General features: G+C 37.6%; 2 protein-coding genes across 4 annotated transcripts in view; one reads left to right on the top strand and one right to left on the bottom strand.

The window, feature by feature from the left end:
• Positions 1-26,968, bottom strand: part of LOC143906229 (vitellogenin-2) — a 52,448-nt gene that overhangs the window by 23,135 nt on the left and 2,345 nt on the right. The window lies entirely within an intron of this gene.
• Positions 3,943-26,968, top strand: part of Kank (KN motif and ankyrin repeat domain-containing protein 2 kank) — a 36,122-nt gene continuing 13,096 nt past the window's right edge. The window contains exons 1-4 of one of the 3 annotated variants that reach the window (XM_077422137.1): positions 3,943-4,152; positions 21,225-21,319; positions 22,416-22,606; positions 23,218-23,461. In XM_077422137.1, coding sequence (XP_077278263.1) covers positions 21,274-21,319; positions 22,416-22,606; positions 23,218-23,461 — 481 coding nt within the window. In that variant the 5' untranslated portion in view covers positions 3,943-4,152; positions 21,225-21,273. Of the gene's footprint in view, positions 4,153-16,349; positions 16,717-19,224; positions 19,615-21,224; positions 21,320-22,415; positions 22,607-23,217; positions 23,462-26,968 lie in introns of those variants that run through there. The other 2 variants (XM_077422138.1, XM_077422139.1) reach the window with 2 other exon arrangements.

Raw genomic sequence — 26,968 nt, forward strand, 5'->3', positions numbered from 1 at the left:
CGGACGATATAATAGGGTAGCGCGCGATTTAACTCGCTGTAGCGCTCGTGATCACGTTCTTCTCAGGTATTTGACATGTTTGTAAATCATGTAACTCCTTCCCGTAATCATTGCTATCGAAGCTAGTCGGTTTCCATTGAAAAAGCTTGTACAATAAACATCTTTCCGTGTCTCCTCGACCATCGTCGACGATCAATTTCTCTCACGAGCAGTCAAGAAGTCTGTGCCACTTGTTAATGAGTATACATACTTGAGTATTTAGTGTATTAAACTTTTATAAATTTTCTAGGCGATCGTTTTTTATTACTTTACGAAATTTAGGAAGCAATATGTTTTTCTAATAGATACACGATTCGTTCGATTTACGCGCGCAGGATCTTTTTTATAGATTCGAATTTTTTCTGATACAAATTATACATTAAATAAGATGGTCAAGTTTTATAAAATACGATCTATTCCACATATTTCAAAGAGTAATATTTTTGTCTTGTGACAATTATTTATCCGCGTAAATTGTGAGATGAAAGTTGTTTCGATTTTCATAGTAGAACAGAGTGAGTATTAAGTTTCTGGTGTGTTCTCTATCGCAAAAGCTAAAGCGAGTATCGTACGCATGAAAGAACTAGGTATATACGGATGTGAGAAAAGAGAGGAAGTGCTTTTCAAACATTATATATTCCTAAAGATGGGAATTTTCCTATTTGCGTATATTACGTAAGAAAATTCACGTGTCCCGTAACACTACGCGCGGTCTCGTTCACTATTCAAAAGTCTTAATGTAAAATTGTAATATTTAAGAGACGGACAGGATATTCAGGCGTTAGGAAGACAATTCCCGATGTATCCGATTTCAATGACCCTCGAAGTAATCTTATATTGCCAACATAGTCAACCGTAATGTAAGCTAGAAAATGAGTGTGCGGGTGATTTTTGTCGCGCTAACGCAACTCGAACTAATCTTGTATAAACGTCACTGCAACGTATCCTTAGGCTTCTTTCGTCGAGAATGTTCGTGGGTGTTAATAACGTGCGTTTCTGTCTAGAGTACGAGATCGCACTCTCGGTTTACTCGAGATAATTCGAGCAGTATTACGACGATTTATTGTACGAGCGATTTTCACGCGGTTCGCCGTTTGATTACAAGAAGAAACTACGTGTGCGTAACGAACTATAGGAACTTATATTCTCTATATAATGTACGACAAATAACCATTTAATTCTTGACTACTTTATTATTGCAACAAATAAGAGACGGGAAGAGAGACTATGATCGTGCTGGAAGTGAAGAATCGCGATCCAAGTATCGCGATGGTGTGCATTAAAAGAGAGAAAAAAAATTTCGTTTATGATCACCAGGAACAGTATTGTTACGCAGTTGATCGTTACATGTGCATAAAGGCTTTGGAAATAAAATGAAATCTGAATCCTATCTCGCGTCGCCTATTCTATTATTAAATCCTCTATATACTTACACTACGTACTATTTTAATTTCTTATATATTATTTACAATCTTTTTCGTTACTTTGACTTAGCAAATATAACAATGTTGAAAATATTGTTAAAAATTAACGAATAACGAAAGCGTTATTAATATTGTGTATTTGTTTATAAGAACTATTACGTCTTATTTACAAGTTAACAGTTTTCAATGTTTCGGAAATTTGAAGTTGGATGTCTATTTAAGGAATAGCTCCAAAGCATACGTGTGTAAAAGTGAAAGTAATGGCCGAAAAGGGAAGATCGACGAAAAAAAGGATGACGTTGCAGCGCATACCGCTCTTCGTAAACCTCGCAAGAAGGAGTGATAAGTGATACGTCCATCGTGAAAGGACACGACGGTCATGCACAGATCTTCGGGGACGGAGAACTGGTCCACCCACTGGGAATTCCAGATTTTTTCATTCAGTGATCGTGGATTGAGGCATGTACATACATATCGAAGTTAAAAGCGCGAACTTAAAAGTGACTTAACTATCTGTCGTAATCGAAGCTATTTAACACTACAGCGTGTATTGAAAAAATACTAATAACCTGTTATATAAAGATAATAATATGAATACATGCACAATTTTTGTTCGATTTGTAAAGATCACTTTTGTGAACATTTTATGAAAGATTAAGAAAGCGATAGTTACGTATATGTATATATAATTGCTTAATGTCATCGTACGCGGATATGATGCCTGAATGTTTAGCACGGGTACTTGACCCGCGCTCTTTAAATACGGAACAGCAGATTCAACGGACGAAGATAGTATCACCGTGAGGTACGAGAGCAAGATCTATTTGTATGGCTGCGCGGCGTGGAGTGCTCCAGCTGGACCTAATCGACTTGCCGCACGCAAATGAGAAGAAAACGAAAAAATATATTCATGCGTGTAGAAAATTCAATTATTCCAAGAAATTATCCAATCCAATGATAGAATGTCAGAAATCTTATTAAAATAAAATAGAATAAATTTTAATATTTTAATATTTTAAAATCTTGTCTACATATTGCTACCAATTTAACAGACTTTTATAAGTATGATTTATGATCAATTCGTAAAAATAATTAAAGTTTACTTTGAAGCGTTAGTTTGATTGAAATGCATTTGAAAAAAGATAGCGTTGACTAGTATCTCGAGATATAAGAATGAAGTCCATTTATTGCTTATGCAAGTGCACCAGCTGAAGCCGATCGAGTAGCTAAATTCGCGCTCTTACACCATCAGGTCATTGCCACCGCTCTGCAGTTGCTTTATTAAACTTTGTTGACTTTGGCACTTGACGAGAAACAAATCATCATTAGGCTACTGCCCGTTGATGATTAGTTCTATGTCATCACAAACATTCCAAGCTACCATTTAATTAAATTTATACGTTTGTACGTATAACCTAATTATCAAAAAATATCAATGTCAGTCGTAAAATGTAATCATTATTAACAATTATCTGTACTTAGCCTATACAATGTTTTTGTTGGTAAGAAATATTTTATTTAATGAAAAAAATTGTGACGATGAATTTCATCGCAATTTCGCGCAAGGAGATTTCAGCGACGGACCTTTACAGAAAAGATTTTTATTCTAAAACGCAGCCTTTCGGAGCTATCGGCTTTCTACCTGGGACAAAGGTAAGAACCTTCTCGGACTTGGTCGGGTCACGTCGGTGCCAGGTAGTGGGGTGTGTAAAGTTCTGAAGGGCCCTATTCAGGGCCGAAGATTTGCCAGAAGAATGCTCTTTTTGTTGGAGCCATTCCATTCTTGGTTCTTCCGCATATTTCCATGAAGTTAAAAGAACAAATTGAATAATGAAGGTCAAATAAAGAATATCCATGTAATTTTACAAAGATACAGGCGCAAACTAAAAGATTAAAAAAAAAAATTATCTACCCTTTATTCTGGGTAAGAATACTATTAAATGACGAGGCTTTCGGATCAAATTGTGTGTGTATGTGTGTGTTTGTTTGTATAATTAAGCGTTTCTATTATTTCACTAATGTTGCAACAAAAGAGAATCAATTTGGACTAAAGTCCAAGAATATTAAAAATCTTTACGAAATACGAATTTTAAGCGACGAATATTATTTGTATTGTAAAACAATTGAATGATAGATATATATGAATACATATTCTGCTAAAAGCAACGCAAGGAGCAAAATTAAAATCCGCGAATCCGTCCCTGACCCTACCGATCCCTACGGCAAGTAGTGGGTCTGAGAGTTTCCCCGTCTCGTCCCTTTTCCTCGGATACACGGGGGGCAACCTGTCGAGAGCTTCAGCATCCTCATCCGCCTCTTCCTTCTCTCTTCGATCCTCTTGGCGCGCATAGCCGCCCATTTACCCGCGTCTCTTTTTCCGCGTCTCTTGCCGCGAACGGTGTGTGCACCGATGGAAGGGGCCAGAGGCCGAAGGAGAAGGAGAAGAACCAGTCGTGAACCAGAACCGTCGGTCCACAGAATCTCCCAGTCACCTCTCCGAGACTGTGCGGGGACCAGTGTGTGTGGAAATTGTCGCGCGCGATCTCGCCGGTGACCGTGCAGGATCGATCGATCGGCGTAACTTCGCCGCCGTCCTCATCATCGTGTTGTAGCGCACGATCGTGCGCACGTCGCGTCGATCGCGACGATGATGCGGGTGGTGGCGAGTGAGGATGGAAAGGATTGACAGGTTGGTGGTCATTTTGGCATTTGCGTAAATATAGATGGGTTCATTTGTGGACGATTTACCTGAGGGGAATCTCAGACCAAAAAAAAAAACCATTGTAGGTGAACGAGGGTTTTGAGGTCGTAAAGGGATGCTGTGTATATTTAATCAAGGATTTTTACAATCACTTTAGTTTACTTCGAATACACGTTCAGCAAAGATTGAATAATTTGCGACAAAAGCGATTAATTCTTTAAATAAATAATTAAATCTCTTCTCGTTATTCATTTGTAACATCTTTGCAATTAATGTGAAAATAATTTAGAGGCAATATTTATAATAATAATGATTATAATGATAATGAAAAAGCATTTTTGCATGCCGCAACTAAAACGTGAATTATTAGATTTAGTTGAGTCGATTAAGACTTCTCATTGTTGTGTTGATATTATAATTAATAAAGTTTGAAACCTCCACAAAGAAATATTAATATTTCAATTAAAATATTTCAATTTAAAACATTATGCTTGCTAAAAGATTATTATATTGCGACGGCTTGCGGACTAACCTGATTGTGAGATGGAATCTTAAATTAGATCTGGAGCCAATCTCAAATGCACGCGATTCCTACAATGAATTAACTACCTGACGGTAACGTAGTTGTAAATTAAATTTATTCGCTGTGGCATGTTAATCAGCATTCTGGATAGATTGCGGCGATTTTACCGCGCCGCATTGCGTTATTATTTCATAACTGAGGTCGCGAATCTTTGTTAAATGCGTTTAGTGATTTAGTTGAATAATTATTTCACGCACGCTGTGCGCTTTGTTGCACATCGATTAGTCGCTGGAACGTCGACCAAAGAGTCAATAACCCGTGCTATATGAGGTCGATTGTTATTGTTTTACGATAAACCCTCGTTAGGAATAGCGCATTAATGTCACATTAACACGACACATTTATATCGCGTTATACATTTGCGTTAATAAGATAGAGTTCTCGAGATATATGTTATACCATTATATTTATTTTCCTCTTTTACAATATATTTAAAAAAAAACTAAATCTTTATTGATTGCTCATTTTTACTATCTATGAAAATTTAAAAAAATTTGAATTTATATTCTGTCTCGATAATAACGGCCGTTATCTGATGATCGCGTTAATTTAGCTTAAAGGGACTGATATCAGTGCGATCAGTTTTGCACGATGTATATAATGATTATCGCATTTCAATCGCAGGCAGGGACACCCACGACAGTTTCTTATTTGCATATTGCATTGCGGCGTTACAGAACGTCTATTTATGAATGATTGCATCGTTATTTACGTTCTATTAGGTACGCTTGATTGTAACTTATCTCTTTGCATGTGTATCAAGCATGTTATCGGACACCCTTACGACAGGCCCATATATCATATATCGGCTTCATTACGATTAATATTATTTTTAAACGTAAACTTTTTGATAAAGCATTTCTGCATACAGTCGCGCTTTATTATCAATTCGATGCCACACGATATATCGATATTTTCATAAAAGACAAACGTCTTTTTTTAACAAACACGCATAGGCACGTTAAAAGAGACATCGTGTCGAGCACGTTGCTGGGTAACTATACACTGATCTTTCCTGCATACAAATCTACGACACACGAGTATAAGTACACGAGTATAAGTACACGTGCGCCGTCTCATTTGAGAACGCGCGCTAAACATCGAGTCACGATTATTACGATTGACAGCAATATGATCAAGTCAAGCGTAATGTAAAAAACGTTATTATCGATTAAAGCGACGCATAAGTGATTGGCATTTATCGAATGCTTTCGCCTTTGATACACGATTCGTGAGAACGAGGACTTGAAATGTCAAAAAGTCAACACGGTTGCCTCTTGATTTTTATTCAACTTAATTTGAAATAAATAAAGCAATGGAAATTATTTACATTATTCTCATTCAATTGAGAGATTTTTCATAATAGTTTTAACATTTGAGATTATTGAATATAAAATTTAAATAAAATTAATATATATGTATATAATTCAGAATTAATAAATCAAAATTAATAAATACCGGATAATAATGTCTACCGGAAAATAGATTCAGAAATCTTGAAGATTTACCGCTTGTTGGAGAGAAAAAATTTAGCACCAAAGTAACATAAATAAGTGAGATCATCGATTGTAATAAGCAGTAACTTTCCAAATGTATAATATATACTACAACGAAATAGTAAACGAATACGGATCTCTCGTAGTGTTCCACGTCCGTTTGTGTTCACATCTTTTTTTAGGAACGAAGGCACGCAGCCTCCGGCGCGCATGCAATTTTTTTCCGTTTCGCGTAATTAATGCTCTCGCAGGCTGGATTACACAGGCCGCCGTAATTGCCCGAGGATTAGTTCGCCATTAAAGCGAAGACAGCGTAAACGCCGTTTCCGCGTAAAACGAATAAGAGCGTGATTTAACCGCGCTTTACGACGCGGTACACCTACTCGCGCGCCATGATAACACGCGTGCCCCAAAGCGATAGTGAAGTTCTCGAGGAGATAGTTCGCCTGCCATCGCCGCATTTACATTTCGATTAACACACTCGGCACGCCAGACACGAATATTATTGTACTCGGCGAGGTTACGCAATTGTCAGAGATTCTACATAATGTTTTAAATGTAATATAGTTGAAATATCGTACAAAACACACATACGCCACGTAAATCATTTAGCACAAGGGTCGGAAGTGACTGTTTTATTTTATAACCACGTGGGTAGAAAGAAAGCACGACTGCTAATAATATAGAATAGAAATATGTAATTATGTTAACTTGATAATGCCTATAGGTAATCGGATATTCTTTCGAGCTATTTGCGTCAAACTGACAATTCGAAACATGTCTAATTTGCGTGGGCTTTAACTATCGATGACATCGTCCCGACTCGTCATTTTCTTTCAGCCGTTAATAAGATATCTCCATATAACAAGCTCTCGCGTGCGCTTCGAGAATGCAGTAGCAGGTGCAAACAAACTCTCATCTCCGTCTTTTTTCCTGCCTGATGATGCCGAGCTATGTCCACATGTGCGTCAATGCACATGTGCACTGTTACATAATGGCTTGCAACATCCAGTCTATTTGGTTTGTAACAAAAGAGAGTATTTAGCACACAATCACTCGTGTGCCATTCCTATGTTAATGCGCGGCACAAATTGCCATATCATTCATCGAAGCTTCGTGTTCTTAAAAACAAAATATATCTAATTTGATACTTAAAAACTGTGAATTCCCTTCTTGATTAAGAAGATTTAATTCATTGTATTTATTAAATGTTTAAGTTGTTCTGATTAAACAATCAGCACTTTATACTCTTCAAATATTTAATTCATTGTTAAAATATTAATAATAAATATGAAAAAATAAATTTTAATAAGAAGAAATAAACATCACAAAAATTAAAAAATTAAAATTGACACTAGTATTTGCATGTTTGGATCCAAACACATGGTTTCACTTTCTTCTTACAATTAATAGTTTTCTAAGACGATACAGAAACGGGTGCATTCCCATGATACCTCACGTGTGGATGCAGCTGTCGGCATAAGTAACAGATTTCTCATCGAACGTTAAGTATAGCTATTTCTCTCATTCCCATATTCTGTCTAGAATATAGTAACCTTTAAAATGCACGAAATTTGTAGAAATGAACATATGTAGATGTGGCGTCATTTTATTTTCCAAGTTTTATCTCTATTTTTGTATACATATGCGATAAATTAATATACATGAACAATGTAATATTCATTTTACTCTGCTATGCCTTTTATTTTCTTTAAGAATTTAAATTCTCTTGAATCTCGAAAATAACGCTTATACTGTATGCCGTATATATTTATATTTACGAATTACGCATGTTTTATTCGCGCTTGTCTTTATACCTAATATTACGTGAGAGGCATTTATGAATGTAAAATGTAAAAGTGCAATACGTTATTCGCAATGCCAAGACCTTGACATTATTTCTGAGCTCGATTGAGTCGCGTAAATAATCGTGAGCTACGCTTTTGACAACTATGGAAATATCTCTTTGAGACACCGCAAACGACGACGTCATCGCACAAAACGTAATCGCATCGACACACGTTCCTCGGATACTTAATCCTTTTGCGGACATTATTATTTGCGAGGCTCATATTCATTCTTCATTGATCGTTCAGGAAGCGGATGTGCTTAAATTAATATAAGAGGAAAATACGTTACCCCCTTTATCACGTGTAAATTTCAATCGAATCAACTGCGCGGATCTTTAATTAAGCTTAATTAATAAATTGTAATATGGTCCGCGGCAATTCGCTACGTATAATTGATTTGATTTTAAAACAATTACATCCGTTGTAGCTAATAAAAACGTAAAATAATACTTTACATTAATTGAACTGAATTAAATTAAAAGATCGAACCTAAAGCGAATTATTAGAATAATAAATTAGAATAATAATTGGAATAAGAAATTATTCTTGGCTTTCGCGTTCAATCGTACATATTTACAGGAGTAATTTAAATCTTTAGTGCACAGCAAGATTATATTATATACCATTCACAATACTATTCTAAATTTCTGCTTCAGATATTTTTGCACATCAATTATTTTAATATCGTTATATTATCGATATTCGTTTCATCTTTACATTTAATAATTTATTATTTAATATACATTGTGTCGTTATTGCATAATATTTCTCTCTTTCTCTCTATCGAAGATGTAAAATAAAAAAAGATTACACACACATATACGGTAAAGGATTCATTAACTCGACGACGTGGACGTCGTCGTCGTTTCGCCGAGCGTGATTATCGTCATGGATAATTACGGGGGGCAAGTGCAACGGGAACAAAAACTTGGCCAAGAAAGGCAACTAAGCGAAGAGAAGAGATTTATTTCGCGCTGACCGACTCGCCGGGTGTATTCTACTTGAGCCTCTCATTATTGTACATGTACGGTCGTGTTGTTCGTGGCCGATTTTTCATTTTTCACACGGCGAAGCGATTGGACGTCAACAGTATTTGTTTACAGCACCATATACATGGAAGAAAAGTGGCTCGCGTAAAATAAATTATGGCCGCCCGCCGCATTTCATCAACGTGTCAAGAATATCAGCCCTAACATTGTCAAAAATATAGGTTGTATAAAGATTTTTCTTAAAAACTCTCGTCGATGTGTTGCAAATATTTATATGTTATGATCAATTTTCTTCGGTACAGCTCCGTTTATTTTATCACGTTTTCTTCGTTCGACCATCCGATTGATAAATTCTCTTGCACATAAGGCACTTCTGTCGTTGAAACGCCGCGTGGTTTATTTAGAATTACGCACGATACGTTTATTTAGAATCGCGTAGTATCTCGCGGCGGATGACTTTCTGCGCAATGATGAGCTTCATTTATCGACATAAACAGTCATCGAAGCGAACGGTTACACGTGCGACTGACAGACGTTAGATGTAAACAGAGTCACCGGTAACTGTCCGTTACTCACAATCAGTACTCATCTCAACGAAATATCGGATCTTACGATAAGCTCGATCGTATATATGTTGCGTTAAACTCGCAGACTATTGGTAATTTCACACGAGAGTCCGAAATTGCCGTATCAATTTTTTAAATATTACTTTTCATCCGAATAGTATTTCTATTTCACACAAGTAAATTCCACTATATATTTCTATAAAAGATTAAAAGATTTGTATTTTTTTTTTGCATTTGGTTCATTATAGATCTCTCTAAAATTATTTTGAATACATAACTACACAAAAGAATTCTTGAACGTAGCATTTATTCTTTAAACCGTATTATCGATATTGTAAAGCGGTCCAAATTTATTATGTACATACGTATAATTTTATATTTTTGAATAATTAATATCCTAGCGAATTTTGTTCTGAGAATGTACATATTAACGTCATAATTGTTAATTACGCTTTAATGTACGGAGATATTAGTGAATTGATTAAGTGAATTCTCGATCCGTAATATTTGGGAAACATATAATAAATGTGTCTGTGATTGATGCGATTTGGCTTTGATGAAAAAGAGCGCTAATTGAATGATCGAAACGATAATCAAAGAGCTTAATCAAAGATATAGAGAAAAGGAAGGAGGGAAGGAGCGACAGCTTCGTTTATATTATAGTTAAACAGCATTGTGAGAACAGACTAATATACAGAACCTCTATCGTAGTATAGCCATGATACGTATACGAACGAATCATCGTTATTTTCAGCCATGCGATAAAAAGTGTTATAAATAATACAACGCGAGTCATTTGTTGATCACGATTTTAGGAATATGGAAAATCGAATTTGGTGAAATTACAATCAAGATATAGTTACCAAGGTGGACGTGAGACCTTCGCTAAAACATGTCATTAGTATTTTCGATGCGATATACGATGCGTTCAACATTCATCGCAGTTACATCTAAAAGTCGATTTCACATGAATCGCTATTTCATTGACGCTTCGCGTGGAAAAAGATGCGTGTGTTTTTTATCGCGACTTCAACAAACATTCGATTGATATATAATAATAACATGTCTGACAAATGTAATAGATAACTGCCAATATGGCCAATAATGAATTTTAATGAAAAATGATATCGCGATTATTTCAACTCGTGAAATAATCATGGTATTATTTTTTGTGAGATAAAAAGTTCGTTTTCTCCACTTGCAAAATTTAACACTTTTTACTAGAGTAATATCACAAATAAAAATATTACCGTGTAAATATTCGAGCGCTGTTGAGGAATTTAATATTCATCATAAGTCGAGTTCGGGGAAATATTTGCGAAAATTGATTTCCATTAAAATACGGTTTTTCATGAGCCACTAATGAAGCGCGCAGCATTGTAGCTAAAAATGCGACCGAAAGATTTACGCGAAGCGATGCGGTTTCGTTAAAAATTAACGGGTTATCTAACGGAATTCACGAACGACGCTTTCCACGGCGGCGATTATTGGCGCAAAGTGTGTTCTCAGCTCTCGAGCTTTAAACGCTCTTAAAGGAGTGAGGTCTATACGCTCACGCCGCGCGAGCCGTATTATTCGAGTCGCGCCGTACGCGTGTGCGTAATGTGCATGGGCGAACGAGAGGTTGATAGGTGGGCTTACGGGTGTGCTTATGTTCGTTACCACGTACCGGGTGAAGCGAAGTGATGGCCGTGAGAATTTTTCAGGTAGCTCGAACTGGAGAGTTCTACGTCATCTGTATGCCATATGTCAAGATTTTTCTTTCTCTTCCACAGGTTCTTAGGTTCTTATGAAAACTATATGCGGCACGAAAAAAAAGTTACGTTCAAAGATCAATAATATTCGTCTCTTGGTTAAAACAATTAGAAATTAATTTATATAAAAATAAAGTCAACTGTTTTGGAAAAGTCATACCGAATTCATCACATTATCGCCAAATTGCTCTCAATATGGTATAATATAAATATCGATATAAAATAAATCATCAGAATAATAAGTGTTTCTAAATTCTACAATTTTTCCAAAATCCCTTACTATATGCTATACACATTAATGGTTGGCGTTTTTTTATAGTGGAAAAAGAGAAAATGTGTCAACACGAAGTCTACGTGATTTCTGATAATGAAAAGAAGCGGCCCGACACCGGCTGCATAATGCATGTATATAGATATGCATCGACCGTGCTTCCCTTTAACGCAACATGACGAATCAATGAATAGCTTCTTCCGCGCGCGGAGTCCTGTAGCAGCACAGGTGCCGGAATGTTTTAAGCACCCTTTACATTTGTCCGTCTACGTACACGTGAGTGTTCGTGTGTGTTTACGACGCCGGCACGTAGTGTGTACGCCCACGCATCGCACGCCTCCGCGCGAGGCCTCGTTGCAAAAGGCCCCGTGCTCCGTGTGCCAGAACTGCCAGAGGCCCAATAAAGGAACACTCACACTGTTTCTCGGGGGAGAGGCACGTTGTTACGGCAGAGGAAACAAAAGTAGGATGCGACTGAATTAATCTAAATAATCTTTGACGATCAGTCAACACTCGGGAACAAACATTTCATTCGGTATTCTTCTCATCATACCACGTACTCTCATTCCGATTATTATTCCGCCTATAGAGCTCTTTTAATAAAATACATAAAAATTGGAATTTTAATGGCGTGGATGTAGCTTTATTAACTTCGATCTAATAGCTGTTGTTACGGCGGTACTAGCGCGCGCTATACAATGCCATAAGCGTCTTTACCTTTTATGCCTAGAAACGGGCGTATCTAATTTCTCTTCAACACGTATGTATAAACGCGATTAACTCACGTAATATGCGACCCTATTATGGTGTGTGTTTCTTTTCTAATATGTTGAAAAATATTATTTATAAAATGGCAATCTGTGTATAATTTTCGAAAAATTGTGCTATCTAAAAGAGTTATTTATGCTTATCCCCTAATCCTATAGCGCTCGCATTTTTACAAGACTAGAAATGATGGACAGAAACCTTATACTTTCAAAACAGGTTCGTCGTAAGTGATTTTCTTCTATGTAAAATTGGCTGACTGAGCAATCGTCGAAGTTGTTGTCGAATAATCAGTTTCTCAATAACGGTAATCTAATAATGCGGGATGTTAGCGACACGAAAACTCGATACTACGTCATCGTGCAATTTATTGTGCAAGACGTTTTTCCAACACGCCGGGCAGCGATAATGTTGTATAATCTACGTTAATTACGCGTTTTTCCGATATCCGGATTAAAAATCGGCACTGTAAAATAGCAGCGCGATAAAATGACTTTTACGAGCGGTTTCACACGTTCCTACTGCGCATCTCAGTGTTTGAAATTCCTCCGGTGCGCGGTGTTATTATTCTCTGTGTGGCTTCGCAGTTAACCACTAATTTCTAAACTAACAGTTTAACTACAAAAATTACTGAAACTATAGAAGACACTACTCCAAATTATTAAAAATTTTTAGTACGGATTTATATTATTGATTGTAATTTGAAACTTTTTCAAAATTTGATTAGTTCATGTATCGCTATAATCAAGATTTATCGCAAAATACCAATAACTGACTTTTATGCAAAAGATTCGCGACCTTCGTAGCTAACGGTATTCACACATATAGCTAACACTTCATTCACAACATAATGAGCGGTGATAATCACAATTTAAATATGGTAAGCAAAGAGAGGCATGATTATCCTTCGACTGGCTCGCACTATCTTTAGATTCACGGTAAATAGACGACCTGTAATTTTTATTTATCTATGCATAGATTAAAGTTTATATTACCGGCCTTTTTGTTCTGCACTATCGAACTCTCGAATATGAAATTTTTGAGTTAAATATATGACCGATATAATCTACAATTAGAACACTACGTTGAAATGTTATTTAATTGTATTATACAGCGCTGGATATTTTCATTTAAAAAAAAGTTATTCTGAACTTGAAAGAATCTGCACTTATTCTTCGGTAACCGATAAATGTGTGGGATATCCTGTGGCATGCAAGATTAATTCAATTGCTTCGCCGGTTGAAAAAGCACAGGCGGATAAAGAGAGGCACGTCTCGTAGGTGTTCCGAGTGTTTCGATCTGATTCCGTCGACGATAGCGATCTACATTCGAGTTTAATTTCTATTTGTATGTCCCATTGTCGCGGGCGGACGCGGAATGGAGATCAATTTCACGCTCAACTAAATCGCGTGCCGCGGTATCGACATCGTGTTGTATTGGGAAATCCTTGAGGCGAATTTCTCTTTTGTTGTTTCGATATAACGACAAATGAAATGCCAGCGTGTACAAAGAGCCACAGGAACTTAATTATAACGCTAATTAAAATTTGTTGTTAAAGTTGTGAGCAAAAGCACTGTTTTTACGATTGTAGACGGTTTTTACTCTAATTAATTACCCACCAAATCACATTAAATATCGAAAAAAAGCGTTGTGCTATGGATACATACATATTGATTTGTTTTCTCCGTGTCAATTTTCTTTTTCATTAAATGGTTACTGGATATAAAATTTTTATAACAATTTATCATATTAAATTACAATATTGGTTTTTGCTTTTCAATTTCTTCGGAAATATCTCTCTTCCCGATTATTTGTTTTCAAAGAATTCACGTTTGGTCCCACGTGAATTTTCGCATAACGGCCTCGTTGCCGTCGTAGTGGAGTCGTTACTTCCTGTTGTTGCACCGCGAAAGAGCCATGAAAGAGAGACCGCATCTTCGCGGCGAGAAGATGACAAAAATACGCGTTATGGCTATGGCTCTAGTCGTCATCCGGTGCGGTGATATTTTCGGCGTGCACACATTCATTGAGAAAAGCCTTAATGGACGGACGACGGCCGACGTGTGGGCGCGCTCGTGGACATGTTGCGCGTGTGCGTGTGTCCATAGCACACAAATCCGTCGTAATAATCTTTCGAGTATGTACTTTGTCTCTTTAGTACTGTGCGCAACAGACGTTGAACAGACGGAATATCTCGACCTTTGTATAGTGTGACATTCGAGTCGGTCATTCCCATTCGCTAGAAAGTGGAAAATGAATGGCTAAGCATTGACGTGCCTGAGTCGCTCAAATAGCAAAGAAATCGATTATCTCCGAGTGTACGGCGCGTTTCCGGGTTATTTAAGTATATTTTACAGTATACGCAAGCATGAATATGCGCATCGCTTAATTCCAATCCATTATTCCATTTCGAATATGTTTCGCGTATGCGGCCTTTAGAATTATTTTATATGCAAGTAAATGGTTAATGATAAAAACGCTCGTTTAGATATTTTGCTGTACCAAGAAATCGGGAATGAGCGACGATTATAAATTACTTTAAAAGGTAAAGCGAGTGTACAAAAATTCGTCGTACAGCTGTCATTGCCGTTTCCGCGCGTTGAAAGTGACAAATGGTCCAAAACATAAAGAGCGCCATTTCTTAGAAGGGCCGACAAACGCACGCGTTCAGGGGTGTTTGAGAAACATGCGTGATATATTGAGCTTTACACGCGTGCTTTATCGGACTCTAAAGCCGCGTTAGATGAAATAGACGGGCATAAAGCATGACGCATAAGCTTTGTAACTTGTTGTTTCACGATACAATCTCGTTTGGAAATGATGACGATGATGATGGAGTTTTACGAGCTCCCGAGCACGTAGAACGCGAGTAAACTGTTTCGAACCGCGGCAGGACGATTCACGAATAACTCTTAAGAAGATCCTGTGGATTGTCAAGATATATATCCGACTTTCCCGTCGCACATGCAGGATGTATCCTTTTCGCCCGCTGGTGGTCCGTGTGCCTGCACGGACTTTGACGATGCACATGACTCTTTATCTTTCACTCCTCGCTCTCTTTTCTTAGTTTCCTCCTATTTATATACGATGAAGAGCCTCGTTATAAGTATTGCGGTTAATATCATGCTTTGAGAAGACATTGCCGGCAGCAGGGGTTGACGGAAAAACAGGAAATTGATATTGATGCATCCCGCTAACCCTTCGCGTTACTAATAATTGTTATGCGTCCTGTTGTATCGTATTGCATCCTCATATACTGATAATTTAAGGGTGGCGACTGGCGAGCGGTAATCAATTATTCAAAGCACATCGAAGATTCCAAAAGTTGTATACTTTGAAAGATTCATAAGAATATGTCCTTAGATCAAGAAAAACTTACGAGTATTATTTTATCATTTAGCATTATATAAAATCTTTATCGATACATATTAAATTCTTAAAATATTTATTTAAATTAATTAAAAGATGTGAGAGAGAGAGATGGATAATTCACTGGCAAAATCATATAAAAACGAATAATTTGTACAATTTTGTACATTGAAAATATTTCCAAGGGATCTAATAATAGTTGACGCCAAGTTCAATATTATCTATAAAGATCAGAGAGACGAGCACGTTGCACCGGACAGATGCAAACGATCGCATCCGTTGCACGCGGTAGCTGAGACGATAAATTCATAATACGTACACAGCTGAATATATCGTAATATCGCGCTCCATAATACGGCGAATGGAGGGAGAGGGGAGAACGATGGGTCGCAATATGCGAATGCACGATTTCTCTATTGTTTACGAGCCATTGTGTCCATAATCGCGGGCCAGAGGCCAAGGAGACGACAATGCGACACGTCGCGTCGCGGCGTTTCTTTCCGCGTGCATCGCGTGCACGGCGCGCGACATCGCAGTCTTATCTGATCCGACGCGAGAGAAATGTTTCGTCGCCGGGCAAACAACTCTTTCCCTTTGTCGGCGAGATAAGCTGGATTTTTTCCCGCGCGGGATTGTTCCGCTTTATTGCACCGCGTACTCGCGAGTATTTATACGCTCCGTTAATGGAATCCCACGTTTCACTTCGCGAGCGATTGTTCGTTTCGATCGCTTTTGGCCAGACCGTGAAAATGAAAGTTAGCGCGTGTTTTTGCTACTCTCGAGCGCTCTCGCGAGACTTCTTCTTCAGTCTCCCGTAGGTGACAAGTAACGAGGATTTTTATGGCGCAGCCTTACATAGAAGTAAACGGAGCTTGCTTTCGCCGGAAAGTAACGATGATGACGTTTACGGTATGATGAGATCTACTCGGATGAATCAGACTTCAATCCAGTTCTTGTCATTTGTTTGCTTATATATGGTGGTTTCTTTGTAGGTAGATACAATTTTTAATTCCCCAAAAATTTTAGATTTTTTTAGCGTATTACGTGTTCCACATTTATCTTATAGAATATATAATAAACGAGTATTAAAACACGATGATGTCTATCGTAATAAAGTGTGTAATTTCTTATATAATTACGTCATCCATTCATATTAAAGTTAACGAGAGTGTATCACAAGCTAATTATTATAATTGAAATTCTCAACTCGATCGAGCTCGTGATATCCAATATAATATCCGCTTCTTGTAGCGTTACCTACAAAATTGAAAGTTACTTTATCCAGTGCACACGTATTTTCCTTATAATCGTTGCGTGCCGATTATAACGAGACACGTGTAAGAGCTTTGAATATCTTATTACAACATTCGTGCGTATATTATACGTCGATGTCGTAAGATAATTTTCTGGCGACATTAATAGATAATCGCGCAGATGAAAGTGGTCGTACAAGGGCATTAGCCTTGCAAGGACGTGCGCGATCATTATTCACTGCCGTAGTCTCGTTCCTACTCGCTGACTTTATGTACTCGCATCTATATGTCCCGGAAAATCTAACGTCATATTTAAGCTACGTTGAAATACCTATATGTGTATATTCATTATATGTATATTATGTATACATATTTAATCAGACAAGATTTTGTAATAGGCATGTAATAGCAGACAATAGGAGCAAGTGAAATAAAAAGACAAGACTGACACAAGATTAATAGAATATTCAACAAATGACTTACACTCGATATTAGATTTCAGTTAATTATAAAGTAACATTTTAAATTGTAAATTTAAATTAAACGAAACAGAACGTTTCGTCTAAGAGTCTAGAAAGCATTTTTATAATTTATGATCCTTTGCCGACTTTTTATTACACAAGGTTACGCGCACTCGGTAATAGTGATACCTGAATGAGACCGCCGCTTCTCCGGTATATCCTGATTGATAACTTAATATAAAATCACGTTTCGGTATGTCCAGTCAGTCTACCCACGCAATATTTCGCGCTTTTGACGAGAGAACATTTCTCGTGGGTGGCTAATTACTGCCCCGGCTATTTTGATCTAACGTCGTTAATGCGAGTTTAATTCGTCGTGTAACGCAAATAATACGATATACGTTTCCACAGGTTGCGTCGCGTAATCGAGAAACTAATAATCGATACGTGTATCTTAATTCAATACATTATTTATTTACGCGATATAATACATATGATTGATAAACTGTACGAATAATAGTAATCGTGTATCCGCTATGATCGGCGCCGCTTTCCACGATGGTGGTAAATTCGAGACTAGATAGGCATTAAATGGAATATTATCGTGCCTAATTACTCTAAAGCGTTAATTACTACCGCTTTCGGCGTATTGTCCGTCCCAAATTTTCCCTACTCGATTATGATTTCCGAGCGCGATATATACTCCCGACGAGTGTAATAACGAAACTTGTCTCATGATTAGTAAGTAGTTTATGTCGATGCGGGATGAGTATGGTTAATTATAACCATTAAGTAACGCCGATACGACGATCGTAGCAGGCGCAACATACTCTCGGCGCTTGTTACACGGTACAATAACGCGAAATGTGACGATTCGCCACTTTAGCTGCGGCGTACTCGTTTCGCGCCTGCGTTCGCAACGAACAATCAAAACGACCCCTTCGAACAACCGAAAATCCGGAGTGAGACGGGTCGACAATGACGCTGCGACACGCCCGGCGAGACGAACGGAGTGCGACGTGACACGTGTAGAAATTGATTCACATTTATGTATAGCATAAGCGACGTGATAAAACAAAATCCTAGCATTTTAAGGCTCCAATAAATAAAAAGAAAACCATTTGGCTTTTCTTAAACGTCAGGTATGAATCAAGTGCGAATGAGCATTTTGCTTCAACGAGAGTGCGAACAGCACCGACAACGAAGCAAATTATTCAACGTTGCGTAAGTCTAATGTGCATTTGGCTTAATAGGAAACAAAAGGGAAATGAGTTCTCGTGGGAAAAATTCCGAAATTATAGTTAGGAAATATGTTTGAATTCCAGTTACTTAATCGCACAATATCTGTAATATTAACGTATTTTTTCCACACAATTTAAAATAACAGACAGATTCAGAAATTGATTCAGAAATTATTTATTGTTTATTTGTCACGTTTTTTAAGAAGCAAAACCGCATTTACTTTAGAAAACGTTTGAATGAAAAAGGAAATGTGCGAGGAACTCGAAACTTATAAATACTCAACGAGTAATTAATTTTTGCGGAGGCGTCGCGCATTATGTGTCGCCCCAAATCCTACGACGCGCGTATGGGCGTACTGTAATTCGTTATCAGGCGGTCGCGCTTATCAGCGCGACAGAAACACTGTATATCGATCCAGTTTAGCATGGCACTGTCGGATAGACGTACTCCGACGTAAGTTGCGTTCGCGCTTTCCGGTGAGGAATTTCGCGCAATTTATCGACGCGTTCGCGTTCGTGCGTTCATCGTTTTTCTGAAATTAGGCCATGGTTTCTGAGCGCGCGGAGTCGCTGACTTTACTTTCCATTCAACGACGACACCGCCGCCGGGTCTCCCTATACTGTACGTGAGTCGCCTCTAAGTGGACCCTTCGAGCTCGCCGAGGCGGTTTTCTGTCACGAAGAAGAACGTGCTTTCATCTCGATTCGATAGCGACTCGAAGAATTTCCTTTCGCTCGCTCAAAAACTTATTCGCTCTGATTTCCTCCAGTCGGTTTGTCAAAGGGAAATATTTGATTGGTAAACGATCTACGTGACTCTCGATAAAGATTTCCGAGCAATTGCTTTTATCAGTAAGTAATCATGATATTTCATAACTTGAGATAATACATTTCATTTACGGGTAGTGCTAAAAACTGTTCAACGTAAGAGATTCGATTGATTTGAATAAAAAGTGAAAGCCGTGCATATTTTCATATTACATCGTGTTTCATAATTATGTGAATGTAATTACCTTATTAATTTATCCAAGGTGATACCATCATTTGAAGTCAAAGAAAATCGTTGAGCGAAAGTTTTGTTTTGAATTCTGAACCAGTTGAAAATTCAACTGTAAAATGCATAAAAATAATTAACAAGTACGTTTATTTTATTGATAAATCAATATACCTGTCTATTATCTTGTATTTTTGATATCGCAAAAATACTCGAAAGATTGTTTCCACAGAGATATCTATAGTCTTCAAGATATCGATATAAAAGTAATGAATGTATGCGAATTAATATGAAGCGCGGGGTATTCGCATATAAAAGCGGAAGATATATTAATTCTTATTTATTCTAAAGTTTCTGCGTAGCCCCTCGAAATTTTTAACGAGCGGCAAGAACGTATCGAGAAGTCGAGCAGAGAGTATACATATATATTGTATTTAAAAAATTCCAACCGGAGACGGTTCGCCGGAAATGCTCGTAAAAATATCCGAGTTTCGACTTACACCGAATATCTTCCGCCTGCGGAACAATTAAAAGTTTGTGGACGAGACGACAGACGAGAAACCGCGGGAGGACGCGCACTGTCGTCAGACCAGAAATCCGGAATACGGAATTAGCTCGCCCGTCGCGGGCGCGTCGTGAAAACCATGTTTAAGGAGGTTTATACCTTTCTGCGGTTTAAAGCGCGACAAACGTTTGGCGCCTAAAAGCGCACTCCACCACCATCCGCACCATCCGCGTATAATAATTCTTTCAGCGTACGAACGCAAGGATGATATATTGCGACAGCGGCGTAGCAAATTTTCGAGTCACGCTGATAACTGTCAATCGGTAGAAAAATGCGTACCGTCGAGCTCTGTTTTATTCCACGCATACGTATAATAGATTTGTTCAAAAGTCTTGAATAATTCAATAAATTGCTAAACAGTTGTACAATTAAACGAGTTAACTACAGAGATTGTGCACGAGTTATAGAAAGTATATCAAAAAAGGAAAAAAATGTCTGCGAGAGAAAAGATATTCGCGACTAATTAATCTCTCCATATAACTCGCAATTCTTTGTAAAAGAGAATGATTTCGCATTGCGCGCGACCCTGTTATTAAATGCTAATCGCTATACATCTTACTGACTATGATAATAAAGATTTTGTTGCAAACGAACTTTCGCTCAATTGGGAAACGGTTTAAGAAACGAAGACGAAGTAGACTGACTATATTAAGGCGCGCTACGCGATTCTTGACGAAGGTATAATGTCAGACGTTTATAGAAAATTATGTAATTATTCCGAGAAACTGTAGCGGCCGTGCGGTTGTGCGATAATTGCAATTAGGGCATGCGCAGGCAATTGTTCCGACTTTCGCTCGAAAAGTCTATCGCCCTCGCACAATTCCTTCCTCTTTGCAATGCGCGAATCTCTTCGCATACATGACGTTTACGCGTACTAATGTACGGTTTGATTTGCACTCTCAGGATTATGGAAACGCGGATCTGCAAGTACGTCTGACGATCAGCCGGGATCATGGCTCTGACTGTCGTCCCCTCGACCCGCGTTTTCAATGGAAACGGTGAGTCACTTTTAATAAAAGTGCTGCATGCGTCTATAATAGGAGATCGTTGGCCATAATCAAATCAGAAATCACAAGCGCGAAAGTGTAACGATCCATATTATTTTACGTTTGAAAATAATGTGAAATTAAATTAAAATATGAAAAAGATAATAGTAATTGTTACTATTATAGTAGATTATTTTTCTTATATAATTTTCTTTACGATATAATTTTTTGTATCATTACATATGATGTATACTATATTAGCGTTATTACTATGTTATATAATTTCTAGCTCCCTCTTGTAATTATGTATAAATAAGAACAAAGGCACCTGACTGAACATATAATTTAGAATCCAACGAGGAATACCGAGATGTGTCGAGGCGGAATTCATTAAGTCATTGCCACATATATTGCGATACTATATACGAGCGCGAGCGGTATGACACTAAATGGAATCTCCATATTCATCCGACTAACGAACTTGGCGAGATTATTATTACCGTTTCTCTGGATAGTTGCCAATGGTTACAACATATTTCGGTTTACGTTGCACCGCGGCCATTAACCTCGAACAAACGCTCGTTCGACGAAGATGAACAATGCCCGATTGATTTAATTCCAACAATAGATCGGCCGAAAAACTTTTTTCTTGAATCGCGATCGAAAAGCACGGAATGGTTTAATGCTGTCGATTATTCTAACAATTAATTTAATTAATTGCTAAAATATTGATAATTAAATATTGATAATTTAAAATTTTGTATAATTATTTAATAATCGATTCTATTGTATATTGTAGTTTAACATTTCTTTTGAGTATAAAAAATTAATTATTGGATAAAGTAGCATATCATTAATCATATATACTTTTTCAGCACGCACGGATAAATCAATCATGATGAATAATTAATTTAATTTTTAATTTAAATTTAAGAAACAAATATAGCGCTTTACGAATAAACGGAGCTTGCACAGAAATTTTATCTGTGTTATCTTAATAGCGCGGCGGCGCAACCTTGACCAGTTGACTCAACAGTAAATACTCGTCTTTTTTATCGGAGATAAATATTTAATAAAGTTTTCTGAAGTAAAGCTTTTTCATTTATAGTGGGGACGCAGGCGTATGTTTCCGGTTCGAAATGCCTTTGTTGCCCTTATGGATATCACATCGACCTGGACTTCGTGCGTTATTGCGAGGCCGTCGCGGCCGGAAGCGCCGGAGACAGGCCTAGCGCGGAGCGACGCAAGAAGCGAGAACGTCGTAGACAATGCCAATCAATGGAAGTTCTCTTGGGCCTGGTAATTAATTAATGATACTTCTAATACGTATACTGAAAGCATCATTGTGCGGTGGACGCGGTGGTTAAGTGAAACCGGTTATGTATTATCAGCATACGATTTCCGAATGTTTATTCCCGTATATCAAAAATGTGTAAGTAACGCTTGATATCACGTTTTAGATTTTTTGCTTTAATAATGTCGTGATAGTAGGATTTAATTAAAATTGATCTAGCATTTATTTGACTTAATTAAGTAAGATGGGAATCGATGAATATATAATAATTGTGATTGATATATATTACGACCTGATAAAAATAAAAATTGTGAAGCACATAGAACCTCTTACATTTAAATACCTTTTTTAATTCATGTTTACGGTAAAAATTACAATAATTTTAACGAACATTGTATTAAATTACTTCGTACTATATCACGCCTAGTTTGTACTCTGTTTCCGTTAAAATTTACCGACTCTGACGATAAACGTGCTCATCGCCAGGGCGACGAAACCGCGAAGATTCAAGATAAATCACTCGACAAAGCGCGGTGCGGTGCACGGACATAATTCACATTGGACGTGGTGAACAGGCATCCTCGTGTCAGATAGTTTCCTTTATTTTTGATTCTAGGTGAGTCCGGCACTGGCGGGCATAGAAGCCGAATTGCCGAAAATATCACAAGAATGTACGACCGCGAACGGGATGACTACTTCGCCGAGATCAAATCATCCACCACCAAGACAGCAGGGAAATTCGCATCCCTCGCCAGTCGTGGATCTCAGCGATGTCGTGGATGACTTCGAGGCGACCCTCAAGCGATCTTGCAGGTCGCCTTCATCGAAAATCTCCAATCGTCGATTTATCACGGAAACCGGTAAGATATCGCTTCTCTCGTCGATATAAGAGCGAGAAATATTGCGAACGCTAAATATATATTAAAATTATTAAAAATTTTCTATAGAACGATAACAATTGTATAGAAATTTTCTAATTATAATCTTTCTGTTAAAGTATAATCGCGTCAGAAATTTAGCGTTTGCAACATTCGTCTTTCTTGTAGGAACAATAATCATTAAAAATTTATTGACGAAGCTATTCTTGAGAATTTTACGATCTATTTCGTGTTAAAAGTACCACCTCATCTTTCAATTGTCGGAAGATGAAGAGTTTTGATCTCTGAATTAACGGTAAAAATCACTCGAGTGAATTTATCGCGAAAATCGGAACGTCGCTTTGGAGAAAAAACATCTTTGCGACCGCCGCGAAAGAAATACAATGAGTCGCGCGACGAATTAACGGTGGCGTTGAAAGAGCGGAGTAAATAAAAGAGATCTGAATAATTTTTCACGCACATTGGATTTCCTCGCGCTGAATCCGTTCCATCTTAGGATTCTCCATGGCCCAATGACCCGCTATGTACCGAGCAAGTGGTGCGAAGAGAGAAACGGCCTCTTCCGTGTCTTGGGGGGCCGCTTTGAAGTCGCTACGGCATCGGAACACGTTAATTATTTCGTTATGCGATGTTATAGGCACCAGTGTTAATAATTTCACGAGTTCTCGCCTACGAAATAAATCGCTGCGGAAATTGAATTGTTCGGAATCATCGACGCGTTAGAAATTACTTGTGCGTAAGCTTTCTGCGTCCGTGGTGATAATTGAACAACGCTTCGCCGATCAAAAGTGCGCGGTTATAATTGCGAGGAAGCAAATTAACGAAGATGCAACGCTTTTTTCCGCCGTATTCATGGCATCTTCCGTTACCTTCTACGATGCAAATTCGTGCGGCGAATACATTTACTGCTGAATAATTTCGCTTTATTTATCATGCATCTATCATTTTATAGAAATTATGAAAGAGATACGTTCCTTTATTTCGTTTTGCGCTAATTAATTTAATTTGGAACAGTTTCTCTTATTGTTTTCTTCGATAAATTTTCAAGCACAATTAAAATTAAAACTTCCCAAAATTAAATTAAAATTCCTTATTAATTTCAATTAATTTATTAAAATGATGAAAAAAAATGTGCAAGTGAGACACACATAGATTTTCTTTTTTTATTATACCTGTATAAACTCATAATAAATGGCTTTTATCATCAATGTATACGGTAAAGAATTTTCATGAGAATATTATAAACTCGGAACTTTATAACTTCTTTAAACGTACCGCTTGCGTTTAATTACGAAGAAATCGTGCCGTCAGCGTTAAACATTTTATTTAGCAGGCTCTTAATTTTATCGGATGTTTTAAAAGTGCTATTCTGGTCACCGTTACTTCTTGTAAACACCTTAAAAAAACGTCTTATCTCGCCTTGAAAAGCCGACTGTCTCGTAGCGGCTCATGCAATATTTTTCAAATTTTTGCATTTTGCAACTAACAAGAGATTCTCTTATAATAAATATAAATGCAATGACATAAATTAATATAATGTAACTGATATTATGATGGATACTCAATACATATCTATATGTCAACGTTTAATTAAAATGAAATTTTAATGCAAAACACAATGCGTATTCGAAATAAATTGTAAACAATAATTATCCATAACTGACAATAAATTAGTAATTAGATTAATTATAATAAAAATTTATTCTAGCTTTACCAAATAATAAGATATATTTAAAACAAATATTTTAAATATTAAAGTACGAAATAAGTTTCGTCAAACAGAAACAAACATTTTTTTTTTCAAGATAAATATAATAGCACGAAATTTGGAAGCTACTTCAATGACGAAAGACGAAAGACGTTTATCTCGTAGTTGAGTCAGATGTTTTCACGACTGATTAAGTAATGATACCACCAGTCATCGATACCGTTACGATTTTTTATTTCGCCATCAACCACACTTATCCGATAATCTCGAGAGAGAGAACCGCAGCCCACTTCGCACGCATTTCACTCTCTCGCTGATTAACAAAGCTGCTACCTGGGCCGATTATATTCCGCGCGGCGACATTCGCATCCGTTTCTCACGGATCCGAGAGGAGCTCTCCGTTGTGGAGAAAAGAATTCTCTCCTCGTCTCTTTCGACGAGACGACTCAGCTCATTCTTACGCTCATTTTGCGATTTATCGTGCGACCGACGCGACGGCACGCCGCCGACAACGGAAACGTGTCGCAAGAGGTGGAAACGACGGTACTTCTTTTGCCAATCAACTGACGATTAGCATTATACAATCTTCATAGATACAAAGGAACAAGGATGTTTCAAAAAAGGAAAAAAAATGTAAATAAAGAGATTAAATAAATTGAAGAAGAACTTTTCCGTTTTAATATTTTTAAGCAAATAAATTTAGAATTTAAATCAGTTGTAATAAAACACTTGTGCGTGTAAAAAGATTGTTAATTCTTTTTCAACATTACGTTAATGAAATTCTTATCTGAAAGTGGATATGTTTGCAATCAAAATGTTTCAACGATAATTTTAATAAATTTTTGCTTTTACACTTTGTTTTTATTCTCGTGTATTATTTTTCCGTTATACGTATTACTAATTGAAATAACTACATGCACGTATAAAGGATTATTTCTATCTGTCTTTTCTCGCTAAATTATTAAATATTCTAATGAAATATGACGAAAGGAGAGGAAGAAAATTATAGTCGGGTATCAATCAAGTTCTCTAAAAAGCCGTGATCAGACTACGGATTGGGACTGAGATTGGATTGAAATTTAACCAATTAGAGCAAAGTTCATACTAAACTTGAAGTTAGTTTTCTTTATTCTGATTGATTAAATTTCAATCCAATCTCAATTTCAAAGCAAAAGAAAGTTTTAACAACGTCTATTGTTCCCGCCGCGCGAAAGAAAGAAATGAATAATAAATCATCCTTCTCTAACAACGAAAGGAGAGATGTTCGAGATACATCTAGCTAGCTTTAGGGTTAATATCCGCAAAAACGCGCGATCTAAACCGTCTCAATTAACAGATCTTAAAGTATAATAACATACTACGTCGATTCGTCTCTCGGAGATCGGATCTGGCGCGCAACAAGCTGCTCCGGCCGCGGCATCGCCCGTCGATTAAATCCCACGTGAAAATAGCGTCGCGGCAATTTCTTGCGGCTTTACGTGCTATTAAATCGCGATTTCGAGATAGCTGGCGGTCGTTTCTCCTCGCGAGCACGTAAAGAAGAAGGACGTACAAGCGTACCGTACCGTGCGAGTTCGCGAGGCTCGCGCTGCGGAACGCGGCGTGGAAGCCGCCGGTGCGTGGCTGGAACCACCTGCTTCCGGTTGTCGTACCGGTGGCGGTGCAACCGCCACCGCGTTTTCCACGAGGCGCAACCGTATTACCCCGCGGTTACATTGCCGTTACATCGTTATTGTCCGACCGCCGCGCCGACGCGCAACACCCATTCGGTACGTACTATC

Source organism: Temnothorax americanus, unplaced genomic scaffold, assembly GCF_048541705.1.
Source record: "Temnothorax americanus isolate GAGA-0224 unplaced genomic scaffold, ASM4854170v1 Scaffold7, whole genome shotgun sequence".
Taxonomy (NCBI): Eukaryota; Metazoa; Arthropoda; class Insecta; order Hymenoptera; family Formicidae; genus Temnothorax; species Temnothorax americanus.